Source organism: Diabrotica undecimpunctata, chromosome 1, assembly GCF_040954645.1.
Source record: "Diabrotica undecimpunctata isolate CICGRU chromosome 1, icDiaUnde3, whole genome shotgun sequence".
Classification (NCBI taxonomy): domain Eukaryota; kingdom Metazoa; phylum Arthropoda; class Insecta; order Coleoptera; family Chrysomelidae; genus Diabrotica; species Diabrotica undecimpunctata.
This window is the reverse complement of record NC_092803.1, coordinates 105,805,964-105,830,851: the sequence shown is the minus strand read 5'-3', so window position 1 is coordinate 105,830,851 and position 24,888 is coordinate 105,805,964. Positions and strand designations below refer to the sequence as shown.

At 32.0% G+C, this 24,888-nt stretch overlaps 2 protein-coding genes across 2 annotated transcripts in view; one reads left to right on the top strand and one right to left on the bottom strand.

Annotated features, from left to right (window-relative positions):
• LOC140451924 (uncharacterized) overlaps window positions 1–24,888 on the bottom strand; it is an 804,624-nt gene that overhangs the window by 635,825 nt on the left and 143,911 nt on the right. The window lies entirely within an intron of this gene.
• Window positions 1,561–23,342, top strand: LOC140439830 (polygalacturonase-like). The gene is made up of 5 exons (XM_072529985.1): window positions 1,561–1,690; window positions 11,523–11,747; window positions 13,774–13,988; window positions 21,585–21,912; window positions 22,865–23,342. The coding sequence occupies exons 1-5, from the start codon at window positions 1,591–1,593 to the stop codon at window positions 23,119–23,121; spliced, it is 1,125 nt and encodes a 374-aa protein (XP_072386086.1). The 5' UTR covers window positions 1,561–1,590; the 3' UTR covers window positions 23,122–23,342.

Genomic DNA, 24,888 nt, shown 5'->3' with positions numbered 1-24,888 from the left:
TGAAATCAGGAAAAAAAGCCTATCTTTCCATTAAGCAGAAAGATTTTTGTATCGTCCATTTAAAATACCTTAGGGTGTTGTTTTGTCCAGGAAATCCATATAAGTACCATTTTGATTTACTTTTTGTAGTTACCCCAATACAGTCCCCTTTTTTTATTCACTTACTCAAGCTCAGTTCTCCAATCAAACCAAGAGTGGCTATTTGCAAACGTTCCGGTTTGTTTTGCTTACCCTATCTTCAGCCTAGTAATTTCTGTCTCCAATTTTTAACCCTCTATAAGTAATACCCTATGTGGTAGACAATATAACCGCAACAATGTCAAGCCCAAGATACCACCCAACGTCTTACGGGGGGCTGCTAGGTGTTTGTCGGAACTGACTACAAAGAACGCCATGCAACTAGCTATAAAACTGTGACCTTTCCGATCATCTCTCTTATTATTAATATGTCCCTGACAGAGTGCTTAAAAACGATAACTTTACTGGAACGCATTGTGCTCACAGACCAAGCAGTGGCACATAATAGACCAGATTTCACACTAGTTAATAAACTACCCAGACAGAAAACACCAGTAGATGTGGCGATACCACACGCAGATTATAATCTGCGTATTAAATACAACGAAAAAATTGCCAAGTACAGAGATCCGAAAATATAAATAAGGAGACAATGGAGAATGGAAAGTACCCAGACGATACTTATCATTCTTCTTACTATTTCAAAGAGAACTTAAAACAGCTGGGTCTAAATGAACATCTCTATAAAAATATGCATAGAGCACATCTAGATGCCTAAGAAAATTTTTGGGAGATACTCCGACGTACCGAGTCCCATCAGAGCTCAATCCTTTTGATACCGTAGGTATCTGGGATGAGTGATTTTTTCCTTTAAAAAGAGTGTGAGCCGTATGGCTAAATCTAGGTAATACAAACATTTAATCTATACATAAAAATCTTTCTACCAATATGGTAACATATATTGCGATCGATTTAACAAAGTTGAGAAATTTGTAAATATGCGTTATGAATCACCATGTACATTAAATCTTATTTTATCTACAAAATATTTGAAGTTTTATAAAAATATATGATACAAAAATAATTGTTACACAGCAAAATATTTATAATTTTATTGTTTATAAAAATACAGTGTCAAATCAGACACTGTTTCATAATAAAATTGGTCATATCTTCTACAACACTTGGTGTAAGGTAGCACAACTTTACAAGGAGGGAATATTTAAGAGTTGCTCTATTTAGTCAATTTTTGGTAAGATAGTAAGATAATCTAAATTAACAAAAAACACTGCAAACGTTGTTTTTAAAACTTTCATAATATTTTATTATATCTTTCCCCTACAGATGATTCGGCAGAGTGTCTTTCTCAAGTGCTTTATTTTCCTATAATATAATCCTATATTTTTTTTACGTATTAATTAAATAATTTTTTTTTAACGCGTCTCGTTATATCTCACAAATAATCCCCTGCATTAGATACTATAACTATAGAGATAAAATATGTTATTATCATATCTCTTTTGATTTAAAATCTGATAATTGTAAAACTATATAATGTCATAGAATAAACTAATGTTATATTTAAGTAGTAATAATCCTAACATCATGAGAACTTTACAACTATTTGGATTTTTTTTTCTCTGCAGCATTGCACATGCTTTAAACTTAACAGGTATGTACAAATTGAATTCAAAACACTACTCAAAGTCCATTTAGCTAATCGTTTAAAAAATCTTTTAACTCTTTTATATGTAATTGTCTTTGACTTCTCGCAATTTTTTATTACAATATTCAACACACCTTGTAGGCTTAGGGCGAAATATTGAAATGTCTAACACATCTTACAAATTCTCTATAAAATTTTTTTAACTAACTATCAATACTAAATGCTGCATGTCTTAAAATTACTATGTATAGATCCAACGAAAAAAAAATAGTAAATTGGTAAATAAGGTAGGGTGGAAATAAAAAATACCTTTGTTTACATAATTAAACAAATCTAACTTTACTTCTTTACAACGTTTTTTCTATAAAATAGAAATTTGAAAAGTTTTACTATATGCAAAACTGTTTGTACTATAAACTGTTTACATTATGGTTGGTAACCGAATAAGGATTCCAACCAAATTTCGTCTAAACGAATAATGTAAACCGGCTATTCCTACACATTTAATATAAAGAAAAATCAACTACCTTTAAAACAGTCAATTTTAGAAGGTCCTAGGACTTATTTTAAGCAAGATATGGTTCTTCAAAGTTTTCTTGTACATTAAGGTATATGCAAAATAAAAAAGAAAGCTTCTTTTCTTTAATTTAAAAGGGTCAATTGTAAAATTTTCTACGACTAACGGTAACGAAGATATGGTTCGTCAAAGTGTGATGCTTGCAACGATTTTTACTAACTTTTGCGGATATTTTTCTAATTTTTACTTATAACTATTTCCTTGTACATTTAGCTATATAAAAATTGTTGCAAGCATCAAATTTACTTAAAAAATAAAGAAGAAAAAAGTTATTACGGAAGATTTAAAAAACAGCCGAAGTTAAGAAAAGCAGGTAAACGTAAATTTTTTTGAAGAACCATATCTTGCCCAAAATTAGTCCTAGGACCTACTACAATGGACCGTTTTAAATGTAATTGATTTTTCTTTCTACTAAACATACTATTGAAGATATCCAAAGCTGCGTAGAGCAAAGTTATGGAAAACTGTTTGCGAATAAATGGCCTCAACATGATGATGAACCTTAAAAACTTTTGAAGAGGAAGTATAGATGTTTTTTCTACGTGAAGCAATGGCTATACCTATACCCCTGTTGGCAAAAGTGATGGGATAAAATAGAAAAATAGCCTTAATGCGTGTTTTTTTGCTTGATTTTTTTAATATATTCTTGTAAAAAAATTATTTCTGACTTTGAAAGGTGACATTTTGATATGAAAATTTAATTTTGAACAACTTTTCTAAAAATATATTGGCAAGAAAAGTGCATAGGATTCACCCAAATGTACACTAGTGCATAGGGATTTATTTACTCCTTTCCCAAAAAATCACTCCTGTAAATGGTAGCACTCAGTGTTTTTTTTTTCATATGTGGAAGTCCATTGGCCATATAAAATAAAAAAACCCCTTTAATGTTGTATTTAGTTCCTTTCTAAAGTACATAATCAATAGCCTACTGTCATAAGCGCTTTTTAAAATTTGTTTTAAAAAATTGTTTAAATAAATTAGGACCAGTTTTTGCATGGAAGGCTTCTTGAAACTTATTTTGGGGTACTGAAAGTGATTATGCAAAAAATCTCATGGGAATATTTTTTCAAACGAACCCGAGTTTTTCACCTTGAGTGAAATGAAATGAATGAAATGAAAAAAATAATTCTTTCAGAGGTACATAATCAAAATCAAAAAAAATAAAAATCGATAAATTATAATGAAGAATTTGAAGGTTTAAATTTTAATAAAACGCGTACCTACATTACTCAACAAAACATTTTTTATAAAAAGTATTCCGTTAAAAATTAATGTATTTTTAAGTAATAATGATTTCATTTTTTAATACTATTACAATGAACAAAAGCTCGCGTTCGTTCGGAAAAGTATTTCCAACAGATTGTATTGCATATTCACCTTCATGAGATATTCCAAAATAAGGTTCAAGAGGTCGTCCAGGCGAAAAGTTGTTAAATTTTTTTTTAAACAAATTGTAACAATCAGTTTTTCGGCCCGAAAATTTTTTTTTTTAACTTTTTGGATCATTCTGCACATAATAAGTCTCTAAGATTGTATTTTTCACTTCACATAAATAAAAACTAAAATTGAGATGTTTCTACTTTTTTCTTTACTGCACCAACAAAAAATATATGCATATTTTGTATGTAAAACTGGTATTACCAGCTGATAAGGCCCATCGAGCAACATCCATCCCTCGGGCTAGAGACTCTCTAGATAGATTATGCTGCTCTTTGGGTCTTACCATCTTAATAACATCCTTGGTGCATATATAACTATTGTTTTTTGATTGATAATAAAGCGCGTATGGCAGGGCTGGCGGTCATTTGTACAATGAGAATTTAAACCAGCAAAAATTTATACCCTAGATCTTGTGTTTCTCTCTTATACACGCCGTAGAGCGAGCGACCGTCTCGTCATAAGGGCTTCATTAACGATTAAAAAACGATGCTCAAAAATGAAAAATGCCAAAAATACTTATCGGAAAATATAGAAAAGGTTTCAACTAGAATATAGGGGATTAAAAAATAATGTTCTTTACTTGTGATTTTGAACTTTGAAAATTTTGTTCGAAATTTTCGTTAGTTTGAAAAGTTATTTAAAAAAATTTAAACAACTTTTCCCCTGAACGACTTGTTGAACCTTCTTGTGGAATTTCTTATGAAAGTGTTTATGCAAAAAAATCTCATGGGAATATTTTTCCGAACTAATCCCAGCTTTTCGCCTTGTCTAGATGTTTATGCTTGATCATAATTATTTAAAACTATGTAACTACATAATAGTTGTGTTTTTTATTAAGGATATTTTGCAAACAGTAAATAGATACATTGTAGTAGATATCTCAATAATTTTATTTAAAAAAGTCAAGCCATACGGAGTTCGTAAACGAGTAGTTCGTAAACGAGTATACGGGACTCAAAACTACTGTCTAAGAAAAGGACTCAAACCACTATAAAATATAATCCTATAGTAAGACCTTTTTAGGTACAAAGTTACTTAGTAACCCAAATCTCAGGACTAATTTCAGATCTTACGAAAAATGAATTTTATAAAACAAATTTAAAATTAAATTATTTAACATTTCTCTATATTAAAAAATGTTAAGTAGGAAAAAAAAAGAAAATACTGGGAATACCGGTTTCGACTACTATATTTTTCTGCCATCATCAGGTCTCTATGAAGTAATTTAAGAGATAAAGCTTCAAGAGATATTGTCAGTGGAAAACATACTATTAAGCACTTGAGTAGTCGAAAAAAGTTATTAGGAAAAACTTTTTCGCACATTGTTGGCTTTGGAAATTATTGAAAAAAAAAATGATGATGATAGAAGAAAAATGGTCTCATATTGTAATATAAATACAGAGTGGGACATAGAAAGCGAAAACGATATATTTTTAGGTCACTAATTTCTATTAGCACTCTTGGAAAACGCTCAAACTCACTTTTTTTCAAGAGTGAACACTTGCATTGCAGCACCCTAGGGACGATGCATTATCCAGAAAATCTTAAATAAGAAGGTCAACTGATACCTCATTTAAAGGTTTGATACGTTCCAAACTTAAAGTAGAAAGTGCCACCTCTATTTTCGAAAATTTAAACAATTCTAGACGTGTAAGATCGGTTGCCTATAATATATTATAAGCAAAGTGACGAAAATAAAATTAGTAGTTTTCAAATAGGGGTAATATCTGGCAAATTGTGCTGAAGTTAAGGAAAAAGGTCCTCTTTTTGTGAATAAACTAATTTAGACCGTTCTTTCTAGAGTTATCTTGGAAGAATTGGGATCACAAAATTTTAATGTGTTAATCTCGGTATTATTCGGTGACCTCCGTGTGTCAAGTTGTCAAGTGTTCGGGAAGACGACGGAAAGGAAGTGATTCTAGGTTTGACCCTGGTACCGAGAAGTTCAGGCTAGTTTAAAAACGGCATTTTGTTTTTTTTGCTGCTGTTCCATGTGAGATCTGGACCAGTACGAACCATGTTGATATTCAAGGGGATTTGCTGCCTTCGTGGAACGGTTTTTTTTTGGAAATATCCACAATTTCGCTAAAAAAAAGCGGATCTACAGTGCACGTGTCTACCGAAGTCGTATTTAGATCAAGAAATTAGCCTTAATCACGAGTCCAAACAGCCAACTACGTTTCGGTCCAATTTGAAATATTTCAAACCCCTAATCTGGCTAAGAACGAGTTCTTCTTTTTCTGTCTGGCTGTAATTTTTAACTTTCCAACATTGTCATACAAGTCTATGTACATCGGCAATCGTATTTTTGGAGTTCCTCCGAAGTCGCAAGGGATTTTGCGAATGGTGTTTTTAGATTGAAGACACACTGAGCTTTAACTAGGATCCCACGCGGTGAAGTATATGAATGTGATTGAAAATTCGAGGTATGGATCGATAATTAATTTTCGACGGAAGATTTACGCGCCATCTAATTTGTTTACGGGATGCAATAGTTTTTTTTAAGGTTATTTGCGGTTTATTTTAGTAATTAAATATTTACACATACCCATTATAATTTTGTAAACTGCGTCTAAGGGGGGGGGAGGTTAAATATTTGAGATAGATTTATTTTTTTTATATTTTTTCTGCGCACGCATTTGAGCGTGCGCATTTGGGTTAATTTTGGGTTAATTATTTTTTTTTTGGTATTGAACCACACACCCCTTAGCGTCCGGTACTTTTGATACGTCTTACCCTTTTTTGTACAATTAAATAGAAATAACTGGTGAATTTTTGTTAGGCAAGTAGAAGCCGCATTTTTATATTCTTTTTATTAAGCATATGGCAGAGTTAAATAATATTGTAATATGTATTTGTTTTCAAATATCTTGGGAACATATTTATTAAAATTGACTAAATCCTGATCTTAGACAATTTCATTTATTTTTTTATTTATTCAGGTTGTATACTATACTTAATATTTTAGTAGTAAAACTATTGGTAAGTGGGCGGTTTATTGAATAAAGTACATTCGTTTACCAAATTCCCATCTATAAACATGAGCACTTGTTGATATTCGCCAGCTCATTCGTCAAGAGGCTATTAAATATAATTTATTACCTTAAGCCAGACGGATTCTCATGTTACAGATCCAAACTTGCCAGCATTTTAAATTCAAATTGTATCATGTTGATTTTTAAGTTAACATATTGTGTTATATTTATGTTATAGTTATTGTTAAATTATTTACTGGTCGTGTTATTTTTTAGAATTAATTTAATTGTGATATAATGATTAAATTTCAAGAAATTCTTACACTAACAGTTTCAAAAGTAAATAGTTTTAAAAATCATATGATACACATCAGTACGACCCTGTTTGGCTTTCACGTGCTTCTATTGACAATTGGGAATTTGTAAAATGAATAGGGTTTAGTAACGTAGGGAAGGCTGGCGCCCCCGATATAACTTTTGTTTGTTTTGTGGACCGTACGACTATCTCCACTGTTTTGTCTAGCCGCGAGGCATTCCCAGACTGTCACCGTACAGTACTTTTCTTAACGGGTGTACGTCTATATATAATATATTATAGGCAACCGATCTTACACATCTAGCATTGTTTAAATTTTTGAAAATAGAGGTGGGACTTTCTACTTTAAATTTGGAACGTAACAGGTTGTTTGATTCTATTTGCATTGATATTAACAAAAATTTGCATTGACAAAAAAATGGCTTTAGTGTATATTACAAAAAGGAATAATTCTTAATGATTTTAACTGCAAATTTAAAACATATTCGATGACTGATATGACAAAACCTGATTCATAGACCTGGTTCATAGGCTCATATCTTTGGACCTATAAGGACTTGAGAGTAACTGAGTCGACACTTCGTAGACACTTCGTCTCAGGACTAGCAACCTTCAGTGGAGTCTAACGTTGCCATATTATGCATTCCTCCAATCCGGTTGTAACTTAAACATCATAGTTTATAAAGTTCTTCTTCTTCTTCCTACTTTATAAATAGGCTTAATGCGTGTTTTACTTCTGTTTTTAGCCTCAATTGACGTTGTCTGACCATGTTTTCCTCGGTCGTCCACCATGATCGCTCTTCTTCATTCATTTGGTATTCTGTTCGTTGTGATTATTTTATTAATAAGAAGTTGCAGTTGTTGTGCAAGGTGATCACCTCCATATTTTAAAAGTTCATTTGGTATTTGATCTTCTTCTGGTGACTTTCTGTTTTTTAATTTGTTTATTCCTTCTTTCACATCGTTTTGGGAGATTTCGGTCTTTTCCTCAGTTATTATATTTGTCGTTTCTGATAAAGGTTCTTTTGTTTTTTAAACATTTCTGTCAGGAAGGCCACCCATGTATCCTCTTGTATGTGTTCTATTTTAACTAGTTCTTTCATTTCGCTTCTTTGTTGTCTTATAAAGCGCCATACTTGTTTCTGTTGTACATAAAAATCCATCTCTAGTCCTTTTGTGAATCTTTCCCAGTAATCTGTTTTTGTTTTTCTTACAAACTAATGAGTTTCAGTTCTTATTCTTTTATATTCTTCATATGATTTATTAGTTTTTTCTGACTTATATTTTAGGAAAGCTTTATTTTTTTGGTGACATTTTTGTTAAACCTCTAGTGTAAACCATAGTGTTTTCGTTGACCACTTTTTGTTTATTATTTTCATTCCAAGGGCTTCTCGGGCAGCATCCAGAATATTTTTCTTAAGTTTTCTCCAGCTAGTCTCTACATTGCTTTCATTTTCGATATTCTCCATTTGTATTTTCTGTTCTAGCCTTTTTCGATATAATGATTTTATGGAGTCATCTCTTAAATTTTCTATTTATATTATTTCCTCTGCATTGCTCTGTTTAAGCTTCTCTTTCCATCTTTCATTGAATCTAATTTTACTAAGTACCAAATAGTGATCGCTTCCCACATTGAGTGACGTCAAACTTCTAACATCCACTATCTGTTTATGGTGAATATTTCTGTTTGTGACCACATATTCTATCATTGATCTATATCATCCTGTATTTTCAAACGTGTATTTGTGTTGAATTTTATGATCAAAAAATGTGTTGGTTATCCTTAGTTCGTTTGATGTGCAGAATTCCACCATTCTTTTTCCGTTTTTATTGACAACTCTTACATTAAACCTTTGTTTTATTCCTGGTATTACTTCGTCTCCTATTCTGGCATTGAAATCTCCCAATAATATAAGTAATTCGTTTTGCTTCACTTCTCTTTCCACTAATGTTTGTAGCTTATCATAGAATTCTTCTTTATCGCTGTCAGGTTTGCAGTCTTCTGGTGCATATATCCATATTATGTTAATAATTTTGCTGTTCGCCCTAATTTTTACTAAAAGTATTCTCTGAGATATGAACTGCCACTCTTTAATTTGATTTTTATATTTTGTTTTGATCATTATTGCTACACCTTCCTTTGCTCTTTCTTGTTTCGGAACCCCACTATATATTAGTAAATATTCTCCAAACCGCGTCTGTCCTTTATCTTTCCTCTTTGTTTCCTGTAGGGCGCAGATATCTATTTGATATTCTCTTAACTTTTTTTGTATTTCCTGATCTCGGTTATTTAGGCTTTTTTAATTCCACGCGCCGCCACTCTCATTATATTTTTCGTTTTCCAGTTCGTCGTCCTTTTTCTCGCCTTTGCCGTTACCCTATTTTCTGTCCTAGTCCGAGGCTCGTCACCGGTTCATCGAGCTTTTTTTATTTTTATATATGGCAGGCTGCTAACCTAACCCTACAACCCTCCTCCTTTATCCGGGATTGGGACCAGCAACATCACCCACCAAGCTACTCGATCCGCCTAATGGGCAATGCAGGCGGAGTTGTTTATAAAGTTAAATAACGTAATTCAAAGTTAATTTAATAATATTTAAAGGGTTTTTACCCATGTATTTAGTGGCTTTTAATATGTAAATCTAGATAGCACTCATGATGGAATATTAATTCCGAAAACGTTCTGTGATGTAGCCCGATAAGGTTTTTATTATTATATCTTTTAAAAAGGAATTTTTAAACAAATTTTTTTGACTAACTTCTGCTCCAATGCCATAATAATATGGCTTTTATTTCATCAGAGCAATAGCAATTTCTTGAAGCTACGAATATTTGCATATATATATATATATATATATATATATATATATATATATATATATATATATATATATATATATATATATATATATATATATATATATATATATATATATATATATATATATATATATTGTAAAGACTACGACCGTCAATTTATATTTCTAAAGTATTCAACTAGTGAATTCAGAGGTTTAATCGGTCATTCAGGTTGGCAAATAAAAAAAGAAGTCAACTACTTCATAAGTTTATTGAAGACGTTTCGCTTTATATTTCTAAAGCTTCATCAGTTCTCTAAAATATAACAAATGACATTGAGTTTATAAGAAATACAGATATAGTTCATAACTTACAACTCAATATGTAGTATGTTATCGATGTTATCATATCTACTGTACACTTTACTCCTTATTTAAAACTAACTTAACCAAAAAAGAAAAAACAAAAACAAAAAACACACAAACTTTGCAGAAAATAATGTTCATATTCGTAGATATGAATATTTAAAAAATTTTAAACGAACATTTGGCTTCATTTAGATGGTTCTCCACTGAAGACCAACAAAGTTCTGATTTATTGCAATCTAAGCAAACAACTTGACGCGATACCGAAAATTTTTTTAAGGGCCATGTGTCACCAAATTCCAAGGTTTGAGACAATTATGAACTTCTACAGGGGACATTGCATAATTAGTTGGACAGGTGGAATTTATATGGCGGAAATATTTGATATATTATTTTTAATTTATGTTTTAATGAAACTTGGAAATAGGGGATAATTTTGTTATTATTTTGAACAAAAAATACGCCAACTTTTAACTGAAGAATAATTGGTATCATTTATTTCGTAAGATGAGAGAGTGGTAAACCTGGCTCAAATCCACTCTCTATATGTATATATATATATATATATATATATATATATATATATATATTATATAGGTATATATATATATATATATATATATATATATATATATATATTATATATATAATATATATATAATATATATATATATATATATATATATATATATATATATATATATATATATATATATATATATAAAGTCTATTGATACTAACTAATACACAGAATGGTACTGGTACTGCTACAAATGGTACTTTTTGAGGCTACTACTAGAAGTGAGAAATAGCAGTATCCTAGTAAAACTTTGAATGTCCAGTCCAGTTTTTGTTACTAAATTTAAAGAGATATACGTTGTGAGACTGATAAATTAAAAAAACTAAAATCATAAAACATACAATGACAGACAGAGACAAATATCACATTAAAATGGTTTTGCTATACTACATCACACCACTTCTAAATTAAGATTGGCATTTTCATCTTTGGATTATTGGGGGAAGGTGGATATTTTAGAATTACTAGTTTTCTTATACCATCACCTTCTTCGACAAACATTTTTAATAATCGATTTTAGAAAAAGTTTTTACCAATAAACATTTTTTTGGCCCAATGATGTTTATAGTCTGTTTACCATTGAGTTTATTTGTTATACATTTATCTGTTAAGTAATAATTATCGGGGACCTGACAATGAGCAAAAAGTTGTAGTGTTCGAAATGTATCGCGTAAGTTATTAATAAAAAACTGTGAGTAGAACTTTTCTTTTTTTCCTACTAACCCTTTTAGTAGTTTACTCATACGTGCAATCAATTTATCCATTCTATATTTATTTTTCCAGCAAGCTGCACAATTGATAGGTTTGACCATGTTGATACCGTCGTTAGCCAATGCAAATCTATAACCGTTGAAAGTTTTGCAGTACCTGCCGGCCAAACCTTAAAACTACATTTACAATATGGTACCACCCTGACTTTTAATGGAAACATTGCGTTTGCTTACAGTGAGTGGGATGGTCCTCTTATATGGATTAAAGGCGACGGCATCACGATACAAGGAACAGAAAGTACGTTACATTATATTCTTATTATATTTTAATTATATTTTTACGAAAATTATAATATTCTTAACGCCATTTAAATGTACGAACCAGATATAGCCAAGTATGATCGTGAGTGTAATCAGTATATTTCCTAAATATGATTAGTATATTCTGTAACAACTTTACTTTTAAACGTTTTCTGATCTTTTCTCATTTTGATATTTAATTTTTGAAGCACTTTTTTTCACTTCCTATGATGAAATAGGACTGGTTTGCAGTAGTAAGTAATGTAGATAACAAATATTTTCTAACGATATACCCATCCCATATTCACACCCATGGACATTATTACAAAAAAAGTAAAAACATCTTATGGTTTATTTAACTATTTTGTACTAAATCAATCGGTAGAGCTGCTTTAGGTTAACGTACCACTAGACCAAAGAAAGAAAAATATAAATCGACACCAATTAGTATATATATATATATATATATATATATATATATATATATATATATATATATATACACCGTTTTTAGGCGTCACGCCCTTCCGGTAGGGATCTATGGAGGAGTATCACTGAGCCGCAAGCCCTTATCTTTTGCCGTACTGCTCCACCATAGGCCGATCAGACACCAGCATATTCTAGTTTAAGCCGCAGATTCATCTAGAATTTTAAACTGCTGCGAAAGCCTTTTTTATTTTTCTGTACACCGAGCTGGGGCTCGAACGCACATCCACTGAACCATTCGACAGTGAAGCAAATGAGAATCGGCCGCCTAGCCCGCTTGGCTATCTGACCGACCAATTAGTAAAAATTATGAATTACCGAGAATGTTATAATTGTAAACCCGTATCAACCACGATTAACATAAATATTGCATGACATATAAAACATACTAGTTATCTCAGTACCCCAATGCAGGTTAATAATTTTGACTTTCGATTTTTTTTATTTACTTTGGTATAAAGCTCGGCTAGTTCGGTAAGTAGTCTAGTTACATTCACTTCATTGTGCTATTATATTGGGTACTTTGATCAAACAACAATCTGACCAAAATACTTTTAAAAGTTATAATGTAAAGTATAAATTATATAGACGAATATTGATTGGTCCTGGGAACATTGCTTGTAAAAGCCGCATTATCTTAACTTTATCTTCGTTAAGTTTTTTACGGTATCGACATCATTATTAACTGACTATATTCTGCCACATACGTGGCAGAAACACGGCCTGGCTCAGAGAGGACAAAAATGATGTAGGAAACAGCAGAGATGAAAAAACTTGATGATAAAACACTATGGGACAAAGATATAAGTATAGATATACGACGTAAATGCAAGGTGAAGAACATCAAGCACTGGGTAAGAAAAATAAGTGTAGAATGAAACGATCGTAGAAGTCGAATAATAACAAATATAGTAGTAAATATGGCAACAGACGATTCACCAATAGGAAGAAGATTAGTATTAATATTATGAAAACAATAGAACGACAACTTACTGGAAGTACATTAAAAAACAGAGAGAATTCTTCTTCTTAAGGTACCTTCTCCATTACTGAAGGTTGAAGAAAAGAAGAATTTAATTTCTCTTAATAATCAATTTGTAACTAATTTTTGAGAAAATTTCTATCCATTATAATCAGTGTTAATCTTTGTTACATTTCACTGTTTGTCTCTTTTTGCTTCGTTAATTACTATTACTCTTTTGTTATCGTATTATTTTTGTATCGTATTATATTTGTTTGCGTATTATATATATATACATATATATATATATATATATATATATATATATATATATATATATATATATATATGTATATATATATATATATATATATATATATATATATATATATATATATGTATATATATATATATATATATATATATATATATATATATATATATATATATCAGTTTCCTTGGATTTATTATTCAATCTACTTTTATCTTTTTCATCATCAATACGACTAAAGTAAAGAACTCAATCCAAAAATTATTTAGTAAAAGTAAATACGAATACTAAAAATTTGATTTTAAGGTCATTTGCTAAATGGTCGTGGTGAGCTATGGTGGGACGGACATGGTGACCACAGCAATAAGAAGAAACCCCAATTAATGTTAATTCAAGCAACGGGAAATTCACTTTTTAAGGATATTAAGGTAAAGAATTGTCCTCACACATGTATTGGTATCTCGGATTCCCATGATATCACTCTCCAACACTGGACTATTGATTGCCAAGATGGAGATACAGTAAGTCAGATTAGTCAGTATATTTTTAATTTAGTAAATCCTTTTATGTTGTTGCTAAAGAATATAAATTGTTGGTATAAGAAACAAATTTTAAAATATTTTTCTTTGACTTCAAATCAAGGAACGAGAGCATGGCTTTCCAACTGGAATTGTTACTACTATTTTACTCTGAATGATTTATTTTGTACGAACCTAATTCATTGAAAGTTATTTATAAACTTCATTATTATAGCAGTAGAGTATTTTTGTTTTATCTTGCCTTTCAAAGATTCAAATACATTCAAGACGTTCAAAACAGTCTTAAATTTAAATATATTGCATTCAATAACAATATTTAAAATAATACACCGTATTCATTTATTATTATCTTGGTCACTCCATGGAAATCGTGCACTGGGTAATTCCAAAAGAATATAATACCAAATAATTCTAGAGGCTTTTATCTCGAACCGATACTCAGTCCGTCTACGTGCATTTAACCATGACCTTCTTCCTCTTACATTTGCTATCTTTTTTCCATATATTTGCTTTGTGACAAACAAAATAAGTAATATTTTGGGCAAAAAGGCATCAGTTCACTTTTTGATTATTTAAGAAAATTATTGAATTTCTTCGTACTCTCATATTGCCCCGCCTCCCTCTTTTTATGGTCCTTCTTCTATTTTTTTTGTGGTCATGTATCATTATCATTCAATTTTCGCTTGGCCATTGATGAATATACCAGAAACTTAATATAGTAAAACAAAGATAGAGAAGAAGAGAAAGACCCAGAACAAGGTTCCGAACAACGTTCGATCAAGACATGAGAAATATGGGAATACGTGCTTGGCGGAGAAAGGCGATGGATAGGGACGACTGGAGAGAAATTTTTAAGGAGGCTAGGTCCCACACAGGATTGTAAAGATAGAATGATAATTGCTGAACATAGATCTTCCTTATAATTTTCTATCTGTTTTGATATCTTTGTGCCTCTTACATCAAATTCCTATGGCAAGGTTTTAGATCGTCAATCCAACATATTTGTGGACGAACTCTGCTTATCATCTCTTAGTCTCCATTTCAGTATCTGCTTTATTAATTTTTTATCTGTCATTCGAGGGACGTGAGTTATCCAGTTCCTCTTAAGTATTGCTATTCTCTCTGCAGTATCAGCCACTCCTGATTTTCGTCGTAGCTGGCAGTTTGGGATTTTGTCTCGCAGTGAAACGCCCAACATAGCACGCTCCATTGCCCTATGAACCACACGGACCTTTTACACGAATATCCTTGTTATAATCACGGGCATGGCACTGGCGTGGCAGGTAGCGTACACCAAAGTAGCGTGACATTAAAAAGGCTATAAATTCAAAATATCGCCGTCTGAGGATGAAGTTATGCTAACGCTTTTAAACGTCAACAATATGAACAAAACTCGTCGGTAACGTCAGTTTTGGGTACACTCTTATTGGAAAGAGATGCAAGGGCATAGTAGATTTAATGTATTTAAAGAATTAAAAAATTCCACACTTTTGTTGTCATAGATACCTGAAAATTTCTCAATTAATGAGACAAAACGAATATTAAAATCTGGACTGTCTTCCATATTTAAATTTTTTAACAAACACACATGCAAAATGCAAGTAGCACGTGGCAAAAAGTAGAACAAGCTCTATTTTTAACGACGTGGCGTAGAAAGCTACATGACGCCACTGTCACTGTCATTTTGGTGTGCGCTGAATAATTTGTTTGCATTAGTTACATTTTAAGTAACATGCTAGACGCGCGCTACTTGCTACTTGCCACTTGCCATGCCAGTTTGGTAGGCGCTCTCCCTAAGAGATACTCGTATGGCGGAGGATTTGAAAATATGGTTCAACTTACCAAAGGCTGCCCAAGTGAGAATTATACGACGGAGAAACTCAACGGTTTGATTATCTTTTTCTATGAGGATCTCAATAGAGGCGAAAGATATGAACTGCTTCGAATAATTATGCAAGAGAAAATAGCAGGAAAAAGGTCCATAGGAGGAAGACGAAACTCCCGGCTAAAGAATCTACGAGAATGGTATAGCTGTAGCAGCAACGAATTGTTTCGGTCAGCAGTTTCGAAAATACATATAGCCCTGATGATCGCCAACCTTCGGAACGAAGATGGCACTTGAAGAAGAAGATGAGGATCTCGTGACCTAGGTATTTATAGGCCGTTACGTTGTCTAAGAATTTTGTTCCTACCTATATATCTTTGCTGACTTCAAGATTTCTCATTATTTGGGTTTTCTATCTATCTATATCCCAAAATCTATTCATGTGTTGAATATAGGCCTCTCCCATTTGTCTCCATTTGTCTCTGTCTTCTGTTTGTTTTTTCCACATTGGACCTGCGCTTTGCTCAATGTCATCTTTCGATCTCATTTGCGGTTGACCTCCTGATCTTTTTGCAGTATATGGTCTCCAGCGGCCAATTTCTTTATTCTTCCATTTATCTTCCATCCTGATATCTTTCGTTATGCCCAACCCATTTCCAATTTAATTTTAATGCATGTTTAACAGCGTCTGTTGTTTCGGTTTTGCATCTTATCCACTCGTTCCTCTTTTTATTTCTCAACGATATTCCCAACATTTGTCTTTCCATAGCTCTTTGAGTTTTCTTTATTCTATCTAAGTTGCTCTTGGTACACGTCCACGTCTGGGCACCATATATCAGAACAGGTAGGACGCACGCATTAAATACCTTCGTTCTTAATTTTAAAGATATTTTTTGGTTTTTGATAGTATATGAGAGTTTTCCGAATGCGGCCCACCCCATTCTTATTCTTCTGGTTATTTCTTTAGTCTGGTTACTTTTGTCTGCTCTGATAGCTTGTCCTATAAATAAATATATTCTTGGACATGGTCTATGTTTGTTCCACCTATGGTAATTACTGATCTATCTTCTGTATTAGTCATTATTTTAGTTTTCTTTAGATTCATTTTTAGTCCTTTCTCAAGAGATGTTTTTTCTAGGTCTGAAATCATTATTCGTAGTTGTTCCATAGTTGTTGCTATCAGGAGTACATCATCGGCGAATCTTAGATGATTTAAATATTTCCCGTTTATACAAATCCCTTTATTGTCCCAGTCTATAGATTTAAAAATGTCTCCCAACGCCAGAGTAGATAGTTTGGGTGAGATTGTATCCCCTTGTCTGACACCTCTACAAATTCTAATTAATGGAGTTTGTAAATATCTGTCTAGCTGAATTCTCATAGTGGCGTTTTGATATATATTTTCGATTAACATTCTGCACCGTGAATCTATTCGACAATTAACTAGCGCTTCTTCCCCTGCCCATAGTTCTATGCTGTCAAACGCTTTTTCATAGTCAACAAAAGCTAGGTATATTGGAAGGTTGTATTCATTGGTCTTTTTTATCAATATTTTAAGGGTATGAAGGTGGTCGGTTGTGCTGTACCCCTTTCTAAATCCTGCCTGTTCAACTGGTTGGTATGCATCAAATTTGTTGTTAAGTCTAGTTGTGATCACCTTATTGACATTTTTTTAAATTCTTTAAATACATTAAATCTACTATGCCCTTGCATAAGTTTTATAGATTTGTGACAAGAGAGATATTGGTCTAGAGTTAGCTAATTTTGATCTATTTCCTTTCTTATATATCAGAATTGTATTTGCCTTGTTCCACTCTTGCGGTATTTGTCCTTCAAACAAACATTTATTGAAAACTATCTTTAGGTAGTCTTTTATCTTTCCCCCTCATTCTTTTAACATTTCAATTAGAATTTCATCGTCTCCCGGAGCCTTATTTCTTTTCATATCTCTAATTGCTTTTTCTATTTTTTCTCCGGTTATGGGGGCTAATATTTCAGAGTTTACATTTATTATTTTCTTTTTCAGGTTTTGTTGATTTGTATCAGGTGGACTATTTTTAGAGCTGTAGAGGTCACTATAATATTCCCTTGTTATCTTAGATATTTGGGTTCTGCTTTTTTCTATTACACCTTGTTTATTTTCCATTTCTATGATTTTATGTCTTCCTTGGTGGGACTTGATAGATCTTAAGTTTCTGTTTTCTTCTATAATCTTCTTGATTCGTTTTTCTTGATGTCGTTTGAGATCTTGTTTTATATGTCTTCTTATTTCTGTATTAGTCTTTAGAAGTTCTTCAGTGATGGCTTTATTTAGTTGAGCTAGATTTAGGTCTGTTAGCTTTAGTTCTTCAGCTGTTCTTAATTTGTTTTGGTACTGTTCTTTACTTTCCTTTAATTTTTCTGGGTGGACTTTTTGCTTAGAGTGTACATATTGTCTTCGATCTTTTTTGTGTTTAATACTTATTTTAGCCGTATCATTCTGTGATCACTACCAGTAGAGATTGAGTTTATTACTGTGACGTCTTCGAAAATGTTCTTTTTGTTTGTTAGTATGTAGTCAATTTCATTTTTAGTGTTCCCATCTGGCGACATCCACGTCTATTTTCTATGTGGTTTGTTCTTGAATAAAGAGTTCATGGCAAATAATTTGTTGTTTTCTAGATAGTTAACCAATAGATCTCCTCTTGCATTTCTTACTCCATGTCCAAATTCTCCAATACAATTTTCGTTTTCTTCTAGTTTTTTGCCCATTTTTGCATTAAAATCGCCTAATATAATAGTGTAGGTAGTGTTTCGATACGTCATGGACTCTGTGAGGTGTTCATAGAATTCTTCCATTTCTTCGTCTGTGTGTGTAGATGTTGGCGCATAAATCTGAATTATTTTTAAAGTGACCTTTTCGCTGATATTTATGATTAATAAAGCGATTCTTTCTGTCATTCCTACGTATTCCTCAATTTTATGAGCGTATTTTTTCGAAATCAGAAAACCAACTCCATCTAAACTTTAGTTTTCTTTACCTTAAAAATACAATATTTTTCCGGACTTTAGCGAGATGCAGTTTTCACCTTTTCTTTTTACCTCCGATAGTCCGATTATGTCCCATTGCAGGTGCTTAACTTCTTTCTCTAACTCATAGAGTTTCTCGTCTTTAGACAAAGATCTTACATTACAAGTTGAGATATACATTTTTGTTGTCTGTATTGACGAACTATTGTCTCTCCCAGATCCGATGAGACTGACCTTATTAGATAAGGTGTAGGATTTGCCACAATGTAGAGGTCACTATAATATTCCCTTGTTATCTTAGATATTTGGGTTCTGCTTTTTTCTATTACACCTTGTTTATTTTCCATTTCTATGATTTTATGTCTTCCTAGGTGGGACTTGATAGATCTTAAGTTTCTGTTTTCTTCTATAATCTTCTTGATTCGTTTTTCTTGATGTCGTTTGAGATCTTGTTTTATATGTCTTCTTATTTCTGTATTAGTCTTTAGAAGTTCTTCAGTGATGGCTTTATTTAGTTGAGCTAGATTTAGGTCTGTTAGCTTTAGTTCTTCAGCTGTTCTTAATTTGTTTTGGTACTGTTCTTTACTTTCCTTTAATTTTTCTGGGTGGACTTTTTGCTTAGAGTGTACATATTGTCTTCGATCTTTTTTGTGTTTAATACTTATTTTAGCCGTATCATTCTGTGATCACTACCAGTAGAGATTGAGTTTATTACTGTGACGTCTTCGAAAATGTTCTTTTTGTTTGTTAGTATGTAGTCAATTTCATTTTTAGTGTTCCCATCTGGCGACATCCACGTCTATTTTCTATGTGGTTTGTTCTTGAATAAAGAGTTCATGGCAAATAATTTGTTGTTTTCTAGATAGTTAACCAATAGATCTCCTCTTGCATTTCTTACTCCATGTCCAAATTCTCCAATACAATTTTCGTTTTCTTCTAGTTTTTTGCCCATTTTTGCATTAAAATCGCCTAATATAATAGTGTAGGTAGTGTTTCGATACGTCATGGACTCTGTGAGGTGTTCATAGAATTCTTCCATTTCTTCGTCTGTGTGTGTAGATGTTGGCGCATAAATCTGAATTATTTTTAAAGTGACCTTTTCGCTGATATTTATGATTAATAAAGCGATTCTTTCTGTCATTCCTACGTATTCCTCAATTTTATGAGCGTATTTTTTCGAAATCAGAAAACCAACTCCATCTAAACTTTAGTTTTCTTTACCTTAAAAATACAATATTTTTCCGGACTTTAGCGAGATGCAGTTTTCACCTTTTCTTTTTACCTCCGATAGTCCGATTATGTCCCATTGCAGGTGCTTAACTTCTTTCTCTAACTCATAGAGTTTCTCGTCTTTAGACAAAGATCTTACATTACAAGTTGAGATATACATTTTTGTTGTCTGTATTGACGAACTATTGTCTCTCCCAGATCCGATGAGACTGACCTTATTAGATAAGGTGTAGGATTTGCCACAATGTGAACCACCTACCTGGGGACCAGTTCCATTCGGGTTTGTATTCGCCATTTGAGAAGGGAGGTGTTGGCCATAAAACACCACGCTAGTCAGACGGGTTGGTGAGTGTATATTCAGCTGCCCACTCTGGGTCAGACGCTGTTCGTAGCCGTCCACTCTGATTTTTGGGTTTTAGATATATTTATTTTCTATCCCCCTTCTAGCGAAGAAACGTGGTCATGTATACTTAGATGAAATTAGACGGGGAACTAACTCTACACTAGACGTCTAAACATAGGTGAAGAGCAGTAATAACCCAACACGCGAAGGGATACAGCTATGGATGACGACTCGAACGACTATATAAGAACTGTTGCAGAGTGGTTTTAACTCTGAAGATGCACAAATTGGTCTAAACGGGGTACGCGCAAGCAAACACTTATACTAGAAAAAACACCCCGATCACAAACGAATACTACAGGATGTGGTTTTGACGGATCCACGTTTTATTTATAAATACGTCGAGTATTTGAGTTATTGTGCGTCGATTTCTCCGTCGCTAGTTTTTGTCTCTAGGTATGTTGAGTAATTAATTTATTGTGACTAACAACATTCCCGCACTTCTAAAAAAGGTGACTACAAAAGTAGCGAAACGTTGAAACGAATCAACATACGGACCATACAAATCCGAAAAACCTTTATAGACCGTCGGATTTCGGACGAAGTTCGTCCACGATTTTATCCCTCATACTTTTAAGAATACTGTAAGATGGAATCAAGGAGAATTAAATATATAAAAACTATGTAGTTTCATGCATAACTTTTCGTAATAATTGAATTTTCTTTTGGAAAAAAAAATTTATTTTGTAAAAAAAATTTCCTTCTTTTCTTTCTTATTTTACAAATTGATGGAATATTGATTCTACTTTTAATAAAATTGGCATAAGGGATACTGGTGCCCTAAGGGTGTTAATTATGACCTAAACATGGAAATTTGTTAGTTTTCCCTATAAGGAACCTGCGAAAAAAGTTATAACAGCAGGTCATGAAAACGAAAAATTTTACCTTAAAAATTGGGGAAAAATTCGTTTTTCAGAAAAACGCACCCTGGTTAAACTCTTTACTTTCTTTTACTTATCTTATTTAAAATTTTTAGTACACTAAAATGCATAAGGCATAAAATCATGGTCGAACTTCGTATTGAAATCTGACGGTCAATTAGGTAATTTTGATTCTGGTCTAGAAAACAATGGATTTTATTTATATTTATATAAATACAAATATTTTTTAGAAAGGAGGAGCTAACACCGACGGATTTGATATTGCAAAGTCCTACAAAGTAACAATAAAAGATACTACAGTACGGAACCAAGATGACTGTATTTGTGTGAATCAAGGTCAGCATTTAACATTTCAAAACATGCACTGCATTGGGGGCCATGGATTAAGTCTTGCATCAGGATTGTGGGATACCTATGAGCTAAACACCATTTACAACGTAACATTTAAAGATTCCATAGTAGAAAATTCACGTAACGCTATTCATATTAAAACTATACCAGTAAATAATAAGAAAGGCGAAATCACCAGCATCACTTACGATAATATTAAGTTAATAGGTAAGTTTAAAAATTATTTGATAATACATTTTTATTATTTTGGTGGTTTATCTAATATTCTTTGCTGCTAAAAATAACTAGTAGCTAACAATAAAACAAAATCTTAAAAAGATTCTTATTCTTGCATTAAGAAATCATAAGAAAAGGGAAAGAAATCATACGTTACACGTATTTTTAACTTAATTATAGACTCTTATAACTGAAGTCAAGTTAAAGCTTAAAAAAAAGTTTTCTACGATTAGTAGAGGTGGAGTCAGCATAATTTGTTTAAAGTATACCGGAAGTATACTATAAAGTATACCGCAATATATCTGATTTTCGAAAAAAAAAGTACACTTGGCTTTGTTTAGATCAGCTGCTGACCCATTAATCCCCTTCTTTTGTACTTATCTAACTAATCAGCTATGATTAAAAGTGGATAAATATATCAGTGTCACTCGATATTGAGGAGTAAACAAATTAAGACCTCAGTGCCGTTTAACGGTTCTCGTATTTCTGGAGAATACTATACTAATACGTCACGAATGAGGAGAGTAGGCAGATTGAGACCCCGATTTTGAAGATAACCATATACCTCTTGATAATGGCTCCAAAATGGGTGCAAAAACGTCAAGTTTTAAATTTTCAACACAGTAATTTTCATTATATATACATATATATATATATATATATATATATATATATATATATATATATACATGAGAATAGAAGATAAAGAATAAAGATTTTTATGGGGAAAACTGCTGAAAGAATATAGGCTACCTATGCATACTCTTTATTCTTCAATTCCAATATGTCTTTGGTGGTCAGGGAATGCTACAATTTAGTTACATGAGAAGTCACAGTCTTTTAACATAATTATACTTACAATGCAAGTTATATAGTTAACAATACATAAAACAACATGTTAACAATACATAAAATAACAATATATAAAACATCCTTTTTCTAGGAATTTCATATTATGCAATTAACGTACAGGAAGATTACACCAACGATGGACCAACTGGAAACCCTCTAGGAAATATCCCAGTGAAAGACCTAAAAATTCATAACGTCTATGGAACAATGACAGGTTCAAACTCAGTTAAAGTTTACATTCTTTGTGGAAGTGGGGGCTGCTCGAATTGGAACTGGTCTGACATCAATGTCTCAGGAGCTGCTAAGTCAAATGCTTGTAATTTTACACCAAATGGATTTAATTGTTAATAAGTATTTTTAAAGCTTCTTTTTATTAAAAGTATTTACATATTTTCATTGTCATTAATATTTTTCACCAATCTTGCACCAATTATTTATAGCCAACTAAGAATACACTAAAAGTAACTAATTCGTTTTTTGAAATGTATTGGAAAAAATCAAAAATAATATGTAGAGTAATTAAACCGACTTTAATTAAAAATGTTTGTTTCTTAGTAAATAAATATATCCATACAACATAAAATCGTTTAAATTGTGAATTTATAGTTTAAACATTCCTTTAGGTTAAAGCGACAATTTCTACTAATAACATTTAATGATAGACTTGAATAACTCAAGTTATAATATCAAATCGAAGAAACTATTAAACAGCTTCCTGGAAGTTGCTAGTCGTTTATAAAGTTATAAAGAACAGCAGGATTTAGTAGAAAAGATACTTTATTTCCAAAAAAACTGGAATTTCTTCAAATCAACTATTCCATTTTTATCAATATTAGCGGCACATAATGGACGAGATCTCATCAGATAATAAACTAACTACAACTAGTAGATCATAGCTAAGTACAAAGATCTTAAGATACAAATAAGGAGCCAGTGGATAATGGAAAGTACACAGACGATACCTATTCCCTTACTACTAGAGTTATTTCGAAGAACCTTCTAGCGATTATAAAACATGGGTTTAAGTCAACATCTTTATAAGACCATGCTGAAAACGGTAATATTCTCGACTTCCAGATGTGTAAGATATTGTTTGCTGGATATTCCGGCATATCAGTTCACCTAGGGTCCGACCTAGGGTTCACCTTTTGATATCGTAGGTATCTGTAATGAGTGGTTTTTTTACTTAAAGAGAGTAAGAGACGTATGTTTCAAATATGTGTAACTATGGAACTATGGAATGGAAATTTCCACAAATAAATATTACAGAAGTAAATTAACCAAGAAATATAAATGGATGACAGAAGACATTTTAAAATTAATGAAACAACGTCGATTGTAATTAAAAAAAAGGTAGATAAAACTAGCCAAAGAAAAATGGATAAGAACAAGATGCGACGAAATGGAGAATGTGATATCTAGACATGACTTATTTAATATGCACAAAAATGTAAAAGAAATAAGCAACATATTTAAAAAACGAGTTTTCTCTGTACAAGTTGACAATAATATAACATCAAAATAATTGTAAAAAAACTAAATAAGAAGAGAATGGCAACTGTATATATCAGAGTTGTTTAAAGATGACATAAACAATATTACCGAACCCTACCAAAATTGTACTGACGGCCCACAAATTACGAAATCAGAGGTAGAACACGCTTAAAAAATGCTAAAATTAGAAAATCTTGTAGTCCAGATGATGAACCAACTAAGTTGCTGAAGCTAATAGATGAAGATAACATAAAAGTAGTAGTGATTTTTTAATGCAATTTATAATACCGTAGTGATTCCCACAGACTGGCTATACGACTAACTGACGAAATACCTAAAAACACAATGTTAGAAAATCTTGAAACTATCGCCTAATTAGCATAATAAGGCTCACTATTATTATTTTCCTAAGAATACTCGACAACGGAATTAGATGCAAATGCGAAGAGGATCTCGAATATACCCAATTTTTTTCGGAAATGTATGGGAACTAGGGAGGCACTTTTTGCGCTGAATATATCATATTACAAAAATAAATCAAAGAAAATATGTATTTGCATACTTCGTGGACTTCGAAAAGGCATTCAATGAAGTATAGCATGTAAAATTAATCCAGATGCT